The 19,548-nt window shown below is 49.5% G+C and overlaps 1 protein-coding gene across 1 annotated transcript; it reads right to left on the reverse strand.

Annotated features, from left to right (window-relative positions):
* Positions 1-1,231: 1,231 nt before the first annotated feature.
* Kdm8 (lysine demethylase 8) lies at positions 1,232-18,242 on the reverse strand. Its single transcript, XM_045130742.1, has 8 exons — positions 18,089-18,242; positions 11,955-12,464; positions 8,997-9,163; positions 7,486-7,618; positions 6,249-6,293; positions 2,809-2,958; positions 1,879-1,971; positions 1,232-1,799 (listed from the first exon to the last, which is right to left on the reverse strand). Exons 2-8 carry the CDS (start codon positions 12,453-12,455, stop codon positions 1,635-1,637), a joined length of 1,254 nt encoding a protein of 417 aa, XP_044986677.1. The 5' UTR covers positions 12,456-12,464; positions 18,089-18,242; the 3' UTR covers positions 1,232-1,634.
* Between the last annotated feature and the right edge of the window lie 1,306 nt (positions 18,243-19,548).

The following is a 19,548-nucleotide window of genomic DNA, read 5'->3' on the forward strand; positions in this document are numbered from 1 at the left end:
CCTGCAAACTATGGATGAGGGACAGGGCAGGAGGGTCCTCATGCTCACACCTCTCCTTGGCTTTAAACAGTCATTTTGGCACTGTGGTTCCAGTGGATTTCGGAGTTTATGTTCAATCTGTTCATGGTCAGTCATGCTACCTGACTCACACCTCACAAAGCATGTCTGCTGGAAGCTTGGATGTGTCCGTGTGTGACAGTGAGCTCTGCTCATCTTCAGCCTCGCTCCAGGCACAGGGTGGCAGATGCTGGGAAGCTGGGGCCTTGCATGGTCCTGCAGAGGAAGGGGTGTGGGTACCCTGGGGACATACAGCTCCTCTACTAGTCATGCTGGAGTACTGCTCTGTTGCACCTAGAGTCCTCTCTACCAAAGCTGGCTATCTAAAAGGCATGCAGAATGGCTTGGTCACCTTGTCACTTGTGGGTGGCCTAGGAGGTAGGCCTACCAATCAGTAGCCATTCCTGAGGTAGCCACAGGCATGGCCATCATTTCATTTATTTGAGAAAGAGGCAGAGAGAATAGGCACAATGTCAGACACATGCACTATCTTGTATATCTGGCTTATGTGGGTACTGGGGAATTGAACCTGGGTCCTCAGGCTTCGCAGACAAGCACCTTAACTGCTAAGCCCTCTCTCCAGCCTTGGAGGTATATTTTAGCCCCTCTGAAGATTAGCTTTGATAGGGGAAAGAAACCAAAACACAACAGGCAGCCAGGTCTGCTGTGCGATTCCCATATTGCTCACTTAAACCGGTTCAGGTTGGGCTTGTCAAGAGGAGTGAGTCCCAGTCTGTCTGGCACAGGTCTGCAGTCTTCACTTTCTGAGCCCTTAACTGTACCTTGCCTCTTGGCCTACCTTCTAGGGCCCAGTTGGCCCTAACCTACTGTGGCCTCAGCCTTTAAGCCTAGCTCCTTCCTTGGAGATGCCTTTTTATCTTCTATCCAGTCTTCCTCCTTGGTGTGACTCTCATGTGCCCACCCCCAAGCACTTCCCTCCCCATGCCACTTCACGCTGCTGCCTGCCCTGCCACAGGTGGTAGGGAGATTTGATTAAACAAACAAACAAAAACTATTGAGGAGAAAATGGACATGCTAAGGCCTCCAACCACTGCAAATGAACTCCAGACTCATGCAACCACCTTGTGCATCTGGTTTACATGGGTTCTGGGGAATCAAACCTGGGTCCTTAGGCTTCACAGATACCTTAACCAATAAACCATCTTTCCAGCCCTAAACAAATGATTTTTTAAAATAAAATTCTCTGATTGAAAATACAGCAGTGGTTGTGCACATGTGCCTCTTAGGCTCTTGGGGAGACAAAGCTTGCCTGGTTCCAGGTGCCACAGAGGCACAGGGGTGGGAGGAACTTGGGCCCAAACCACACAGCAGTTTAACAACAGAGCCAGCTGGAGTCTAGCAGCAAGCCCAGAGCCCAAGCTTTTCCACTGGGCTGGCTGCTGGTCTGTGCTCAATCATGTCAGGCCTTTGCATGTCAGAGACACTGTGGGCTGCCTGTCTGGTGTATCCTGGGCTCTGTCCATTTTGCCCCAGCACCATGATGGTTTAATCTCCTGGGCCCCACCTGTGAGTGGGCCAGTGGGTGCTGTGGATCTTGGGATCCTTGCCACTCTTGCCTATGACCACCAGAAGCTGACTGAGAAGCTCAGGTCCAGAGCTCGCACATAATGCCAGTACTTGACAGGTATAAAAAGGGTCTCTCCTGGGGACAGAATACAGGACAGGAACGGAGCCTCAGCAAACTTGGGGAACTTCTCCAGGTCAGGGTTCTCCACGTCAACCTGTAGAAAGACAGAGAGGTCATCTGCTGGTCTCTAGGGACAGTGGTCACCATGTTGTCATGGGTCCCTGTGTGCCCACCTGGCTTGTGTTGTGAAGGAGATGTGTGTCATGAGGGTACAGAGCTTCTGACTCCTGCGGGGAATATAGCCGGATGTATTTCCTCCCCATCACCTGGGGGAAAAGAGAAGTCCTGTCAGCTGGACACAGGTCCCTTGTTCCCATCCCTGTACACCTTTCCACGGTGTCCCCTGCACCTAGGCCACTCTGTCCTACCACATGCTGCTCAAATTCCAGTGCTGTCTCTTCTCCAGGTACATTCTGACCGGTCACCTCAATATTGTAGCTCACCTCAGATAAGGGCCTGAGTGTCAGGAACTAGCATTTCTGCCTTGTTTAATCCTCACAACTCCCTTTGGTGGTGTCTCCCCACCATTTCCCATGTGAGAACTGAGGCACAGAGAGGTGACTGCCTAGGATCACAAAAATAGATGACAGCTGGTGCCAAGGCCAGGTACTTTGGCTCACTGCCCTGCAAGGATGTTCTAGCTTTTCTAGAAACTCAGCCAGGATTCTTCCAGCAGTAAGCACATGGTCTTCCCCTTGTGACAAACATCTACTCCTGAAAACCTTGCTCATTTACTAGCCCTTATCCTTAGGTATACACTGACATTGGGGGCTATGGAATGCCAGACTGAGGTGGAGAACACAGGCTGCTGAGATATGCTGGTACCCTCCAGAGGGTGCTGCCTGGAAGCAGCCTTGTAAAGGCTCTACCCTGGGGTCAGACTATTTTCTGTCCACATCCTTTTCAGGGGGTCCCTCCCTTCCATCTCATGTAGCCCAGGCTGGCCTTGAACTCAGACCCATCTACTTCTACCTCCCCAGTGCCAGAATTATAGGCATGTGCTATTATGCCTGGCTCCTGTCTTTTCCAAGAGCCTGGTATCTCCAAGAGGGCCATTCAGCCAGCCCATGAGGAAGGTGAAAAGCCTCTGTTGCAGCTCTCACCTGGACCAGGAAGTTTTGCTGGGGGTCCTGATGAAGTGGGGAGATGGTTCCTTGGGGACCAAACCAGGCATTGATAGTGATCTCTTCTTCATCCCCGTGGCCCAGGCAGCAGTAATCGGGTATGCTGATGTCTTGCTTCAGCTCTGGGATCTGTGGGTGTAAGCAGAGCACTGAAGCCCAGCGTTGGGTGCACCAGCCGGGAGTGAAGTAACATCTGCCTGCCAGAAGAGTCAAGCACATGCTTCTGGATAAACTGAGCCTGCCTTCTACCCTCTCCCTCCCTCATCCTGGCTTCTTTCTGAGACTGGCTCTCTCTAGTCCAGGCTGGCCTGGAATTTGCCATCCTTTTGCTTTGCCTCCTAAGTGCTGGCATTATAGTTGTTTGTCATCATGACCAGCTTAATTCATATGTTAACAAGAATTTTAAGGAATACAAAAAAGTTATAATCTTGTCTTACAGATTTATTTCCTATTTGAAAACCTGATGTTCATGTTTAAGAAAATACTCTGCCATTTTCTAAAAAGAAGTTCAACAAAAAATCCAAAGGAGCCGGGTGTGATGATGCATGCCTGTAATCTCAGCATTCTGGAGGCTGAGGCAGGAGGATGGCAAGTTGGAGGTCAGCCTGGGCTACACAGTGAGATCCTGTCTCAAGCAATAAGAACTGAAGAATGACACTGGGAATTTATCAAATCTGTATGGGAAGTTACCCAAAGTTAACACTAGTAAAGAAACCACATTTGACCTATTTTAAATAAATGTAACTCCCATGAAGACCAGCAAACGAGGAAGCTTATTAAACGATCTAGAGAGCCAAGAGTTATCAGGCAGAGTTTATAGCTCAATAAGGAAAGCAAAGGCCCTCCGTGAAGACTGGACCAAGCGTACTTAAATGAGTTAGATATGAGGAAGGGCCTCAGCCTCATTAGCTATCAGGCCCAAATGAAATCAATAGAACCATCATTCCCCACTAATGAAATAAGCAAAGGCTGAGGCCGTGGCCCGGCGCCATGAGGATACTGGGCTGCTGAGCCCTGGCGGTAAATGGTTGACTGACTTGAGTCACAAGTGGGTCACACAAGGTCACTGTGACTAGTACAAGACAAAGAGCCCTGCAGTCTGACCAGCTGTGGGGGACTTGGGCTGAGCTCCTTTGTAAAGAATGTGACTGGGGCAGTCTTCAAGGAGGCGGTGGTGTGAGGCTCCCAGCTGGCGGGGGCTCAGCTGCCTTAGTCACTGTTAGGAGTTGTCGCAGTGATGAACATGAGGAGCTGGAAAATGCACCCATGCTGGCCCCTTACTTACACCCCTGCTTCCCTCCCAGCCTCCCACACCCTCTCTTCCACAGCTCTGCATTCCAACACCCTGCGAGTGGGCACCTATAATTCTTGGCTTTTGACTTCTCACAGTCCAGGTGTGTCCCATCGTGAAGCTTGTTTCCCAGCAGGTCACAGAAACCCCTTCTGGGGACACATGTTGGAGAGTTGCGGGGGAGGGGGGGTAGTGGGTGCATGGGTGTGTTTCTAGAGACTCAGGCAGAGCTCTTGCCAGACCATAAAGTCATCATGGAGGAGGTCACCTCTGAGAATAGCCATGGGCTTGGGGTGAAGAAGACACTTAATGGGCAGCCCTCGGCAGGCCCTGTACAATCCAATCCAGGGCCAAGCCCAAGGACAGAGGGTCAGCCCCTAGCACCAGGTGTGCAGTGCCCCTGGGTTACTTTTTTAAGCTTGAGAGAAAAAGGCATACAAAGGGCTGATTCTGCCCTCAGGATCCTTTCAGAGAGTATTCTGCTACTGCCACACCTTTGATGCCCTCAAGTTTCAAGTCAGAAAACCAGGCTCCACATGGGAAGCCAAAATGTTCTCCCAGTAGTGGTCTTGAGCCAGATGCTGCTGGTCTGTCTCACAGCCAGAGTAGAAATGCAAAGGATGCTGTTTCATGACACTCTGGGCTGATGTGCAAGTTGGTGATCTGAGGTTCTCAGTGGTACGAGGAAGTCCTCAGGGCATTCACGCCATCCTCAAAAGCTCTCAGAACTTTAGCTTTGCCAGCACACCACACTGTGGCTTTGATAGGCACCAGACCTGGATGGCCCTGTGGGATACTGAGCAGAACTCAGATGGCTCCTGATGACGTCACCAGGGTTCCAAATGAGGGACTGGTTCACTGGCTAAGGATTCAGACTCAGGGATGTGACTGATGACCTGACAGGACTGAAGCAGCAGCCAAGGCCTTCTAAGACAAAGGGTTGCCAAGGAATTCAAAACAAGGTTCTTGGTACCAATGTGGTAGAGCCTAACTTCCTGTAGGCAGAGAGGTCCCAGAAGGATGGCCCCAGGCTGCTCAGCTTCTCTGGGTGCTCTGGACAGCAGAGGGACACTCTGGGGAGCCAAGGGACAGACCCAAGCACCCTCAGTGTCTGAAGTGGCCTCAGAGTTCTGGCTCACCTTTAACAGTAACTTCAAGCTTTGCTACTAGTTCTCAACATGTCTCTGGACCTTGAGTGATCCAGTGGTTGCTCCAGGACACTGGCTTGGGAGAGGGGGTCCCAGGTGAATGACTGACTTATCCCTGGGGAGGTGATGCCTGGGAGGATTGAGGTCAGTGGAGAGGCTTGTCTCAGTCAGGGTCACACAGCAGAGGATGAGAGTTCTTTTCTTTAATAAGAGATGGACAGAAAGCAGGCGGAGGTTGGGAAGAGCCCATGGCCATGCCCTCATTCCCTTCTATTCCTGGACATGGAGGCCTTTCAAATCCAGCATAGCCTAGGCCTCACAGTGAAACACAAAACCTGCAGACAAGCCCCATGTCCCATTGGCTATGGCCTTAGCCCTAAGAGGCTCAGATCTTCCCTTTGAGAGAGCACATTCCTGGCCTTGCCCCCAAGTCCTGACAAAGGCTTCCTCCCTGGGTGTGATGTTAGTTGTTACCATCAACTTGACTGGATTTAGAATCAACTATAAGTCAGACCTCTGGGAATGTGTTTATGAGGGTTTCCAGAGCAGTCTTAACTGAGGAGGGATGACTCACCCTGATCATCATCCCACGCTCTGGGGTACCAGACTGGATATAAAAGGTAAAAAGAAGGCCAGCTGAGCACGAACATTCATCTCTGTTTCCTAACTACCGACAAGATGTGACCAGCCTGCTGCCATTCATTCCACACCACAGTGGACTAGATCCCTTAAACCATGAGCCAAAATAAACCCTTCCTTCCTTAAGTTGCTTTTGTCAGGTATTCTGTTATAGCTACCAGAATGTGGACAGCAGTAAAGTACTTCCGAGCATGCCCAACCTCAAGCCAGGCAGCCATGTGCCCTACTGCTGCTGACAGTGAGGAGACCACTTCTTCCTGCAGGGGCAGCGCCAGAGGGCTTCCCTGGGTGGGAAGGAGCAAGGGGTGGGGTGAGGAGCAAGGGCATGGTCTCACACTCACCTGGTCGAAGAGCTGGTGCTGGGCAAGGTACCCGACGTCCGGCGCCTAGCCCACAGGAGAAACAGAAAGCAGGGTTACTTGTGGCAGGTTCTTGCCAGTGTCTGTGTTGTTTAGTTGATGCTGAGCCCTCAGCCCCAGCCCTACCTGCCACTCTGTCCTGGGTGGTCCTCTTCTCCCACTCCTGAGCCTGATGTTGTCAGTGACCTCCCAGACAGGATGGGGGTGAAGGACAAGGAGACTTAGGACTGGGACTGCCTCTGCCTCACAGGCGCCTGAGTAAGCTACCAGGCCCCAATAATGCTCCTTAAGTAAAAACTGCAGCCGCAGCCCACTCCTGATGGCTTCTTCATTGTAGAAATTGTTTTAAAAATTGTGATAATTTAAGTATGACATAAAATTTACTTTTGAAGTATGTTTTAAGCTCAGTGGCAATAAGTACATTTTCACTCATGTGCAACCACTGCCAATGTCCATCTACAGAGCTGGAACCAATGCTCTAATTACTCACTCTTTACTAACCCTCAGCCTGCAGCCACAGCTTTGTACTGAGCAGGGTCTTACTATGTAGCTGTGTACAGCAGATCTGCTACGAACCTGATGGGACCCATGGGCCGGGCTGTGGTGGGTGTGGGTGGCTAGGGAGCTGCAGGAGAACTACAAGCCCTACTGACATCCCTCACTTTCAGATCCTCTCTTTTCAGCCCACAGGAAGGTTATAATACTGCAAACGGCACGTGTAATACCCCCAGCCACCAGGGCTTCAGGAGGGTACCCTCTTTCCTCATTGCAGTAAACTAGCCAGAACATATGTAGCCAGTTTGGAAATCTGTCTGGTGTCTCCTCAGGCAGCTGACCATGTGCCAGCAATACCATAGCTGGTATATGCCTGCGAGAAACAAAAGCACATGTGCACAAATGTCACATGGGGGTGGGGACAGGGTAGGGGTGGGTGGGAGGTGATCGTTCATGAGCACAGGGCCTTTCAAGGGGGAAAATGTCCTGGATCGAGATGACTGAAAACCACTGGACTGTAGCAAAATGGAAAAGAAGTGGTAAGACTTGAATGCACCCTTCACCTTGCCAAACACCTAGCTTTCCTACCCCAGCCTGGGCACTGATTGCTAATGCTCATGGCTCGAGTCCTCTGGACATCCCTCTGCTGTACAGAGATGGCCTGCTCACAAGTGTGCTCTGTGCTCTGGAAAGATGAGAGAGTCGTCCAAGGGATGAGACGCACCTCACACACGACATACTTGCTGATGAACTCATTGATGGTCATGAGTTTCTGGGACCAGTCCTCATCTGTATACCTGGAACCCACTTCCACAGGGACAGTGCGGCAGCCAGCAATCTCCTGGATGTACTCCAGACTGTAAGAAGCAGGGACTGTTGTAGGCCATCATCACTAACAACTGCTGGGTGCCCTTTCCTTTGGGTCCCTTCATCCTCACAAAACACTGTTCTCCCTCACTCCACTGACAGAACAAAGGTCCTGCCTGGGGCCACACAGCTAACACAGTGTGCAGTGTGGCTTTGCATATAGACTCCCCAAAGTCTGGATGTCTGGGTTGCTCTGTGTACCACTGGCGAGGGTCCTAACTTGTCCTAGCCCATCTTGTCTCTGAGCTGAGCTGAGAAAGCTTCTTAGGATAAATGGCAGGTGGGGCCGGGAGTGATAAAGTGCCTGGCTCTGAACTCTGATAGCATGGGGCAGGCCAGGGGGCCTTTTGCAGGATATTTAACTTAAGTCCCTGCTCCCCATCTGTGAAAGCGGGGTGATGTTAGCACCTGTCCCCTTCTGAACACTTGACATGACATGGTGATTAGAATTCCTCCTCACTGGAGTCTCTGGGGCTGCTGCTTCCACAAACCCCTTCAGCCTGATTCAACCCTGCCCCTTGAGCTACAGCTGCCCCTCAACATGCCTTCAGGACTGTTTCCATGTTCCCCACTCATGCTAAATCTCAGGATATTCTTACAGAAAATGACAGTGTTTGCAAAGAACCTAAGCATATCTCATGACTGCTCATACTCTCTGCGAGGCAACCACCACATTCTTACCTGTCCTCCACGGTATCTGGGGAATAACAACAAGGGAAAAGCAAGGCTGTCCCTGTTTGGCACAGACGCAGGCTTGCAGCCTCACTGCATTTCTGATCTGTAGCAGGTTGCATCTGTGGATATGACCGCTGTGCCATGGAAGGGAGAGCAGCCCTGTTCCTCCTCCTTCCTGAACCTGAGTCCCCTTGTAGCCTCACGGCTTCTCTCCAGCAGCAGATCTGACCCCTCACTCTGAATTCCACAGGGAGTCATCCGCCCACTTCCGGGTATGGCCTCAGGACCATGAGAAGGCCTGTGGAATTTCTAGGAGTTTCTAAGATCTTACAAAATCTTATCAAGCTTCTCCTGAAACTGTCACTTCCTCATTAAACACCTGTTCAGGGCAGCACACAGAGGTGAGACTCTTAGATATCTGGTATAAATTCAGAGTGCCTCATTTAAAATTCATTAACCACAGGGCGTGGTAGCCCATACCTTTACCCCTAGCAGGTCAGCCTGAGCTAAAGTGAGACCCTACCTCGAAAAAACAAAATAAACCAAAACAAAACAAATAAAATTCATTAACCCCTTGGCAGTGAGTCCCTGGGGCTGGTAAAGTATCAGTGGAGGGCAGGAGGAAGACTTCAGGGTGTCATGGGGATGTTCAGATGGGAGAAGGGGCCTCAGAGCCCTGCAGCAACCACTTACCTCCACTTCTTCATGCACGGCCAGTGGTCAGCCACACCCTCCAAGATCACAGGCCTCCCAGGAACCAGGAAATGTTTCTGGAAGTATTGTAGGGATGGGCAGTGAAGACGGGGCACTGCCCTCTCAGAGGCCATATCAGGAGCTGAATCAGGGTTGGCCCTCACTTTCTGTTGAGATTCAAACACAAGAAAGCTTTAGTATGATGCTGGAGAGGTGGCTCAGCAGTTAGGGTGCTTGCCTGCAGAGCAACGACCTGAGTTTGATTCCCCAGTACCCATGTAAGGCCAGATACACAACGAGGTACATGCAGCTGGAGTTTGTTTACAAGTGGCTGGATGCCCTGATGGATCCATTCTGTCTGTCTCTCTTCTCTCTCTCTCTCTGCTTGAAAATAAATAAATGTTTTAAGAAAGGCTTTGAGGCTTTCTGCTACAAATCTATATCCATAATAGGATGGCTTGGGTGTCATTTAGCAACCATAATAGACGCATTTTGTTTTGTTTTTGAGGTAGGGTCTCACTCTAGCCCAGGCTAACCTTCACTATGTAGTCTCAAGCTGGATTCAAACTCACAGCGATCCTCCCACCTCTGCCTCCCGAGTACTGAGATTAAAGGCGTGTGCCACCATGCCCAGCTACTGTTTTGTTTTGTTTATGAGACAGGGTATTACTAGGTACCCCAGGATAGCTCTGAACTCAGGCCTTAGCCTCCAGATACTGGAATTATAGGAGTTCCCATAACACCCAGAAATAGATAATATGTATTGTTACTGCTACTACCATCTGCTCTCACAAGTTCAGGTTCCCTCCCCTTTTTTCACCATTTCATGAAAAACTGCTTATGATATAAATACATTCTACAATAAAGGAAAACGTAATATTCCAAAGCCCTCCATTACATAAAGTCTTGATCTCTGTCTTTCATTCCTGTCTTTTGCAGGCACCTCTTGGGACTGCTGGTGGCAGCTGTGTTGGAGAGTGAGCAGCCCCGTGCCTGCATCCAGCCAGAGGCACCTAAGGCAGTTTCTACACTGCCACCCAGTCCTTGTGATCTTTTTAAATTTTTTAAAGTTTATTTATTTATTTGAGAGAGAAAGAGGCAGAGAGAGAATGGGTGCCCCAGGGCCTCTAGCCACTGCAAACGAATTCCAAATGCATGTGCAACCTTGTGTATCTGGCTTACGTTAGTACTGAAGAATTGAACCTGGGTCTTTAGGCATTGCAGATAAGTGCCTTAATCACTAAACTATCTCTCCAGCCCCCTTTGTGATTTCTCACAAGGGGTTATGGTCCTCCTCATCCATCTCCTAGTCAGTAAGCTGAGCTGAGCAGGTCACTTCTCATCCCATCTCATCTCTGTTTCCTCATCTTAAAATGGCTGCAGACAAGAGTACCACCTTCAGTACTCAGGACCACTGCCTGGTGTGCTGGTCTCGCTGTTTATACCATTCCCACTGCCTAGCCTTTGCCCACAGAGATCTTCACCAGAGACCTTCCCACACTCTGCCAGTGACAGAAGACACTTCCAAAGTCAGAGACATGAGAGCTCCAGGAGGGCATGTGGGGCTGCCTCACTGGGGCCACTGCAGGTTCATTTAAGGCTCATTTGCAGAAGCCCACTTCCAGCATGGGAGCTGAGGCACAGAGAGGAAGGGACCTCTGCCCGCTCAGGTGGGGTACAGCATGGGTCTTGAACCCGGCGAGGCTGAGTAGACGCTGTGCTCTCTGCTCTCTGGCCACTTTGGGCACTGGGCCACCTTTCTATCCTCATGAGACACACTTGATGGAGGAGGAGAGGTACTTTGAGCCAAAGGGGACATGTCTCTTGAATAGGAGACTATCCTGCCCCCACAAATGTTAAGCAGCACCCCTTCCATTGCCCCAAGCCAGGTTTCTCTTATTTCATCAAGCAGAGGTGAGAAATTTGTTTAAAGGCTCTATATCCTTTTCCTGAGTGGTTGACTATATTACTGATCTCCCCACCTCAGCCCAAGACTCTGGTTTTTCTCTACCAACCTCCCCTGCTCCACCCTGCCTCTCTTCTCCCCTGCAGTCTTTCACTGTGGTTACACTCATGTACTTAATGTACCCACCACATCTTTCTTAGAGCATGCAAATCACACTCAGATGACATTCTAAAAATACAGGAAAACACTAGAGAGATGGCTCAGTGGCTAAAGGTACTTGTTTGCAAAGCCTGATAGCCAAGGTAAAGTCAGATGCACAAAGTGGCAATTCTTCTGAAGTTTCTTTGTAGTGGCAGGATGCCCTGGTGTGTCTTTTCTCTCTTACTCTCCTCTTTTACACAAACAAAATAAAAATACTAAAACAAGTAAAAGTACAGGAAAGAAATATGTAGGAAAGAAACAGGTGTCCAGCACAGCCTTAGTTTTTTCTTTCTGGGGCTCAGGACTCTAACTACCATTTTATAGATGAGAACAGACCCCTTCTTGCCTGGAGACCTGGGTAAGGGCTTTGAGTCCACAATGGGTTGGCTCTGCAGCCTTCTGCATAAATTGTGCTCCTGGTCTGGAGCAGATACAGTGTAGCACTTAAATTCCAGGATGACCTCTGAGGACCACAGGGTGGGTCATAGCAAAGGTGAGACACACTGGTCCCTGAATCTCAGTCACCTGGCTGAGACACTTCACCTAGACTCTGCTGCACAAAACAGTGTGGCAGGAAAGTCTTCTGGTCCTTCTGTAAGCTTCTCAGACTGCAGCAAGAGGTCCCTACATGCCTGTAAGTCTCCCTCTCAGGAACCACAAAGTTCTTATCCACCTCTTCTCTTCAAAAGGCACAGCTTTGCAAAGCCTTATGGACCCAGGGGCTCCTTCCCCCAATCAATGCAACACTTTTTAGCAGAGAGACTGCGTACATGAACCTCGCCCTAGGAAAAGGAGGGAGCAGGTCTGCTGGCACCTTAGGATGGACATTGACTTCAGTGACTTCCAAATACCTTTGTCCTAGGTTGGTCCTGGTGAGGGTCACTGGAAGGCCGCTTTCTGGAAAGCAGGTGAGCCTGGAGGGTGGCTGCGACTCTGAGGAGGATGTCCCTGAGGATGGATGCTCCCATCAGCAGGCCCATGTCACACACCCGCAGGGCTGTGATCACAGAGGTATCCTCATGTGACTGTTGGCACAGACACAGGGCTTTCAGGAGGCAGCCAAAAGCATAGACACGACGCCAGTCCTTGTCCACGTCCCGCCAGGGCCCAGTGTTGAGCTTCTCCCAGGCATAGTCCAGGACGGCCTCGCTGGCCTGCAGACACGCCTGCCAGCGGCCCCTGTAGAAGAGCCCCACCGTCTGCTGCAGTAGCGTGGCTGTGCTCCCATCCACCTTCTCACCGAGGTCCAGCTTCATGTCTTCCTCCGTGAGGGGCAGGAGTGCTCTGAGGGTTTCCCAGAGGACACTGGCTTCCTCCAGAGGCTTTTCATGGCCTTCAGTGACCTCTGCCATGATCAGTGTCTGAGGGGGACAAGATAAGAGTCAGAGAGCATGCGCAAACCCTACCTGCAATGCCTTCCAACAGTCTTTGCTACTGGCCAATAGCTCTGCCCTGCATGCCTGCAAGCCTCCCTTCCAAGTTCCTCTGTCTGAGGTCTCTGCTGTATTTTCAGGGTCTGGCACTTAGTGAGCACTGCACAGACATCTGTTCAGAGAGGAACATGTACTTACCCACATGTGGAATGACTCCAACAGTCTTGTTCTGCCTGCCAAACTCCTACTCAACCTCTCAGGCCCATCCCAAATGATCCCCTATGTGAAGCCTGTCAGGGTGCCTCAATAGTTTATGTTCCCACAGTCCTGGGACAGAGGGTTAAGCTCAAGCAGCATGGTTACAGAATCCATGAGCTTATGGATGAGGAAACTGAGCCACAAAGTCACAAGCCAGCATGTGACAAAAGCTGGGATGCTGAGCTACTTCTTGAGAGAAATGTGAGGAAGGCAATTATTCCTCCTAAATACAGTTTGAGAAAACCCTATGTCTCTACTCAGTGAGGACATGTCTTTCTTGCTTATTATTTCACAGTTCCTCCTCTTCCAGACCCACACTGAAGTTGAAATAATTACTTAAAACTGGTCCCCAGCACTTGTCTATACCATGGTTTCCTGACCATTCTTTTTCTCAGAGTTTGTTCCTCATTATGGTATGAGAAGGACAGTGCTGAGATCCTTTCCCTACCCTATTTTTTTGCATTTGCTATTGTTTGTTTTTTTGAGGTAGGGTCTCACTCTAGCCCAGGCTGAAATAGAATCCACTGTGTAATCTCAGGGTGGCCTTGAACTCATGGCGACCCTCCTACTGCTACCTCCCAAGTGCTTGGATTAAAGGCGTGCCCCACCATGCCTGGCCACCCTCCTATTTTAAAGATGAGAAGAAATGAAGTGACTTGTCCGGAGCCTGTGGTCAGTTATTTATGCTGAAACTGGGCCTAAATGCTGACCCATCTTGGTGCCTTTCCCTCGTGCCATGCCAGGGCTGGCTGCCTTAGAGACACGGCCCAGCACATCTCTCACCATTTCATGACACCAGTGAGGCTTTCCAGATGAGCAGAGGTCTAATGGGTTCAATTATGCACTGAGTGTCCTCACCTAAAAGCAAGTCAGCTTCCCACTGCATGTGCCTCTTGGACACTCTTCAGGGGCCTTGCTCAGTCCTTGGCTCACAGTGGACATGGTTTCCTGTTGGTTCATTTGGCTTAAGGGAACTTAGTGAACTTTAGTGGCCTGGCCCCAACCTACTGGGATGGTTTCTATTTCCAGCCTCCTAGAAAGTTCATAAATGCCTGTGCTGGCCTCATTAATAGCCTTCTTGGAGGGTTTCAGAGTCCAGTCTTCTAGTATGGTCTTACCTACAAGCCTGAACAAGACAGCATGCAGACTTCCTGGCTTCTCAGAAAGGCCTAGAAAAATGACTCCCAGAACACTTGATGAAAAGATTCCCACAGGAAGCTGGGCGTGGTGGTGCACGCCTTTAATCCTAGCACTCGGGAGGCAGAGGTAGGAGGATTGCCATGAGTTCAAGGCCACCCTGAGATGAGAGTTAATTCCAGGTCAGCCTGGACCAGAGTGAGACCCTACCTCAAAAAACTAAAAAAAACTTAAAAAAAAAAGAAAAGATTCCCACAGGAGCCTTCTTACCAACTTTGAAATCTGGCCTCTTAGTGGAATTATAAAATATCTCCCAGAGGGTTTTCAAACAGGCAATAAACAAAGAGTGCTCTGGAATGCAAACCACTGGCTTTGTATAGTGATGTCCCAGGGTGATTTTATAACATGGCCACATTTGGGTTCATAACCAGGCCTTACAAAGCCTCAGTAGCCTCATGTTTTGTCACCTGGCCTCCCAAGGTGGCTGTGTTTGGTCACTATATAAGCTAACCTAAGGTGGCCTGTATACTTTACCAACTAGCCTTGGGGGGACCTCATGAAGACATATGAAAGAGCATTCTGGGTGAGGGCCTCAGGTTAGCAGTATAAAACAGTGATCCTGCAGAAGGTACCATGGTGCTGAGAAGTGACAGAGGAGTACTCAGCACTGAAACATCTCTATCATATCTTCCAAGGCTCAGGGTCCATTGTGGAAGAGGTGGCAGAAAGAATGTAAGAGCCAAAGGAAGGGTAGGACTCCTTACAACGTGCTCCTCCAGACACAAGATGGCCTGGATATCCATGACCTCACAGTGCCCAACACTACTTACACAAGACCATCATAATAGGAGGAAAAGATCATGACATCAAAATAAAAGATCAATCATGAGAGGTGGAGGGGATAAGATGAGGAGTGGAGTTTCAAAGGGGAAAGTGGGGGGAGGGAGGGAATTACCATGGTATATTGTTTACAATTATGGAGTTGTTAATAAAAAAATAAAAATTAAAGCAAAAAAAAAAAACTAGAGTCATCCTGGGCACATGAAATTCTCTCAGCTTTTTTTTTTTTTAAACACAGATATCTTCAGTGAATGTCTAGTACAACTGACACTGAATGGTCATCTTCCTGAAGTAGGAACTTCAGGCTAGGTGTATCAGATTTTTCCAAAATGGCTTCCATACTGCCTTGGTGGCTACTTGAAATGGGCTGACAGCCTCCCCAGTGGTCTTAAACATGAGCTTCTCACAGACCTTTCATTGGCAGCATGAGCAAACTGTCATAATGGAGCAGCATACTGGCCTTGGCAGCCTCATGGCAGCTTCCACAGCCTCATGATGTGGCCTTTTAAATAGCCACTATCCTGGTATTGTACAACAGACTTCCATCCACAGTGGCCTTGTGACTGGTTTGAAAAACTATTCCTTCTCAGCACCTGGGAGGCTAAGGTAGAAGGACAGCCCTAAGTCCAAGGTCAGCTTGGGCTACAGTGCACATTCCAGGTAAGCCTGGGATGGATAGAAAACCAGTCTCAAGAAAACAACAAGAAACTATTCCTTATAGAATAGAGATTGTATGGGTTAGGTGAAATCAGACTTCTAGTTTTATAATCAATCTCCCATTTTTGTTTTCATATGAGAGTGCTAGAATTAGCACCTATCCAGGAAACAGCCTTGAGTCAGCTTCTCAGCACTATGAAACAGTCTTCAAGAGGAACTGGCCTCATGTGGCCAAAAGCAAAACCATCACACAAGCCTGTGGTATTCAGTTACATGTTTCATAGTTTCTCAATGGTCTTATGTTTATGTTTCACAAACTAATCTTCCAGTGTTTTTCCATATCCTGGTCAGATAAGGAGGGGGCCAGCCCCAGTGGCCTTGTGACCTGGCCTTACGGACTGGCTTTCCAGAACTCCTCACTGAAATACCTCTTAGAAAAGATTGCATTAATCAATTGGTCCTTCTAGGACGAGTCAAGTGTAAGATGTATGAGACAGTCTTTCCTAGTGGTCTTTAAACTCAAAATTCTACCTTAAAGGTTTATTGTGCGCTCTATAAACAGTCCACTAGTAGTAGCCAGGTATAGGTGGCTTAACTATTGTCTAAACCAGGGTGCTAGTGAAGGAATCCCGGGAGGGGGACCCCACGCTCTGCCCGGATATGGCGACACCCCAAATCACTCACGAGAAGTGGTCTTGATGCAAACTGCAAGAGGATTTTATTCCAAGCGCGCTGGGGCCCACAGTCATACACCGCACAGGGGTAGAGGACTGCAGAGCCCCAAATGCAGGAACAGGACAGTTTTTATAGGGTTTCTAACAAAGCCTGTGCATTAGACCAATCATTTTTTAATATCAGGAGCCCGCAAGGTGTAAGCCAGTCAGTTTGTGCCACCCCATAGTTTCTAAGCCAATTAGTTTATGACCTTGGTGGTCAGCATTTGCGCAGGTCCTTGGGTGGGAGTAGCAGAGTGTGGTTCCAGTCTCCTATGACCTTGGGGGTCAGCCTTTGCGCAATTCCTTAGGTGGGGGTAGCAGAGTATGGTATCAGCCTCCTATGACCTTGGTGGTCTGAGGCAGGCTGCTACAGCTTATGGTGCGAGCTACTAAGGCTTACAGTGTGGGCTATTAAGGCTTATAGTGTAAGGCTTATAGTGCAGGCTATTTACAGAAACCAAATAAGTGGTTCACTTCATTACTCATTTCCCATCCTTGAGGGCTATCTCATGCCCTTTTTACCTAGTTTTATATTAGGAGCGGGCTCTGATATAATGAGAAGAGGGATTCTTTACTTGCTTCCAACAGAGAGTAAAGCCTGGAGTTTGAGGTATGCAGGGGGCCCGCTTAAGCTCCCCTTGGAGCGTGATAGTATTTCTGAGCTTCTGAATTCTTGGGCCTTTCACTAGTAATATAAGTCCCTGGACAAACAGAAACTGGGGTCATTCCAGACGAAATGACACCCACAGTCACCCAAGCAGTGGCCATATGAAACAGCCCCCAATAACCCTGTATCCTCACTTCAGAAGTTGCCCCTCTGGAACTCTCAGGTACAGGCTTTAATTCTTTTTGGCCATAGAAAAATTTCTGCTTTGCTTTTGAAGGTGATGGGGGTTGTAAGGTAAGAAATAGCCTGTAATACCAGCACTCAGGAGGCAGAGGTAGGAGGATAGGGTGCCTTTGACTGCACCTTGAGACTACATACTGAATTCCAGGTCAGCCTAGAGAAACCTTGAGAAACCAGAGAAGAAAAGAAATATCCTGGGTGGTTATTCCTCTGCGACCTTGCTCTGCAAAACTGGCTTTCAGGTGCCAACAGGTACAGCTTTTAGGGTACGGTCAAGTGAAACTTTTCTTTGCAGACCAAAATAAAAGCTCCTTAAAGGCTTGTTGATGTTCCAGTTGACCTTTATGGAAAGGGGGTCAGAAAAAGGTACAGGATCTAACCTGAGCAGGTTTGTCCAGCTGCCATCAGTCAACCTAAGATGAGGTTCACAGGCTTCCCTTGCTTGCATCAAACACAGAGGAGCAAAGTACAGCCAGAACGGACTCAAGTCCTAACTTTCTAAGTTTATCCTACAGTGTCCACTACAGAGCCTGGCCTTGACCTGCTGGGCACACAGCCTAAGCGTGTTCCTGTATTTCTTAACCCAGCCTTCTAAACCATGGGGTCATCCTCTCAAAGTACTTGCATTAACCCTGCTCTAGGACTCTCCAAGACTAGTCGAAAGGGCTGGTCAAGTATCCTCTGGACAAGCCATCACAACTCCCACATGGGCCTCTGTTTTCTGGGGACAGGATGCTGACATCTTACACATTTTGCTGCTGGCAGTATTTGAAAAAACAAGAACACAACGAAATTTACAATGCACAGGTACCCGTGGCCCCGCCCATCCCGTGCAGCCGCACCACTCCCCAGATCCTGGCGCCCTCCCCCTTCCCCCGCCCCCTCCCCGCGACTACAGGCAAACCGGTGGTGGTCCAGCCTACGCAACGGCACTAAAGGCGCAGGCGCACAACAGCTCGGACCAGCCTCGCGCACGCGCTAGACGACTGCCCTGGGACGCGCCCGGTCCAGGGTCTTCCCTATCTTTCAGCAGCAGGAACGCGGCGAGCTACCGCGCATGCGCCATCTCGAGCCGCTGCGGAGCGCTTCCTTTCATCTGACCACCTGCGTTTGTAAGCAGTCTTCGCTGCCTGCGCCGCCGAGTTGCTTAAACTGACCTTTCTCGCCTTTTGGCGGGGTTGTTCCCCCTGGGCGTGCGACGACTTGTTCGGGTACTGCAAACACCTCACCGGTGGTCTTCTAACAGGCCAGGGCGAGCACGAGACATCGATCGCTCCCAGATCGGCTTATCATGACGGATTGCCGAGCGGTCGATGCAGCTGCCCCGCCCTCTTTGATTTAAGGGGCCAGCAGGTGGGGCCCGGGGCGGGGGAAGGGTGGAGCCCGGGTTTGGGGCGCGGTGGGCTTTTCCTTAGTGGACATTGATGAAATGCGAAGCAATTTCAAGCCCGGCGCGATGGCGCTCGCCTGTAATTCCACCAGTAGGGAGGCAGATGTGGGAGGGACATTGGGAGACCAGCTTGGGACCACGGAGTGAGTTACACGTAGCCTGGGCTAGGTTGAGAGCCTAACTCGAAAAAACAGTAAGCAATTTCACGCCCAATATTTTATCTAATCCTGACAATTTAGATGATTAGTTCTCCCTAGTTTGCAAAGGAGTAAACTGAGGCCGAGTGATATAAAGTGTCCGCTTTAGGGAAATCACATGCAGAATGTAAGGCCCACAAGTGCAGCGTCTGTGGCTGGTTTCAGTGCAAAGGTTTCCTGCAAAGTGACAGGCAGGTAACCTGGGACACTGCCACCCCTGCTTTGGTGCTGAGTTGTGTGGAAGTCACTGAGTATTTTGCTTTGTTCTTTTTATTTTATTTTTTTCGAGGTAGTGTCTCACTCTAGCCCAGGCTGACCAGGAACTCTGTAGCTCCAGGCTATCACAGCGATCCTCCTACCTCAGCTTCCGAAGTGCTGGGACTAAAGGCGTGTGCCACCACTCCCAGACGAATTTGGTTTTGGAGAGATCCTGTGGACTCCAGAGATGTGATTTACGGAACCAATCAAGACCATTGGAAGAACTGATTGCCCTATTTTGGAGTGTGAGTAGAAAAACTAAAAGAATTTATTTGCTTTTTCACCAAGTTGTGTCAGGGACCTTTACACTCCTTTGATTTCATCCCCTCAACAAACCTGCCAAGTGGAGATGAGGAAACAGGCTTGCTTAAGGCCAGTGCAAGGGATCACTGTGTTTTAGGCACACACACACACTCACACATATGCACGCGTGCACACGTACCTTTTAAAAACATTAAAAATCAGGGCTATGAGTTATAATCATTGTCCCCAACTAGGGAGGCAAGACATAATGTCCAGAAAGTCTTCAAAGCTACTAGACTCACTAGGATGCTGGTGCTGGGTCCAGCTACCACAGGCCCAGACTCCATCTGCTTACCCTATCGCCACCAAGTGGTGAGCGCTGAGCTCTACTGTGTCCCTGGGAAACTGTCAGTCAAAGCAAGTATTTTCACCCTCTTGTGTTTCAGCAAAGAGCTTACTGTGGAAACCCATTCTTTCCCACAGGGCTGAGATTAAGACTTTACAATGTCCCTTCTTTACCTGTGACAGG

The sequence above is a fragment of the Jaculus jaculus genome, chromosome 12 (assembly GCF_020740685.1).
Source record: "Jaculus jaculus isolate mJacJac1 chromosome 12, mJacJac1.mat.Y.cur, whole genome shotgun sequence".
NCBI classification, from domain to species: domain Eukaryota; kingdom Metazoa; phylum Chordata; class Mammalia; order Rodentia; family Dipodidae; genus Jaculus; species Jaculus jaculus.

What these genes read in the sequence shown, in the direction of transcription:
- Kdm8 (XM_045130742.1), bottom strand. Translation starts at nt 12,455, where the DNA reads ATGGCAGAGGTCACTGAAGGCCATGAAAAGCCTCTGGAGGAAGCCAGT. An exon ending in GCAAGTATGTCGTGTGTGAG is followed by an intron (nt 6,294 to 7,485) that starts GTGCGTCTCATC and finishes CCTGTGGGCTAG; the next exon opens with GCGCCGGACGTCGGGTACCT. An exon ending in TCCTTCACAACACAAGCCAG is followed by an intron (nt 1,800 to 1,878) that starts GTGGGCACACAG and finishes GTCTTTCTACAG; the next exon opens with GTTGACGTGGAGAACCCTGA.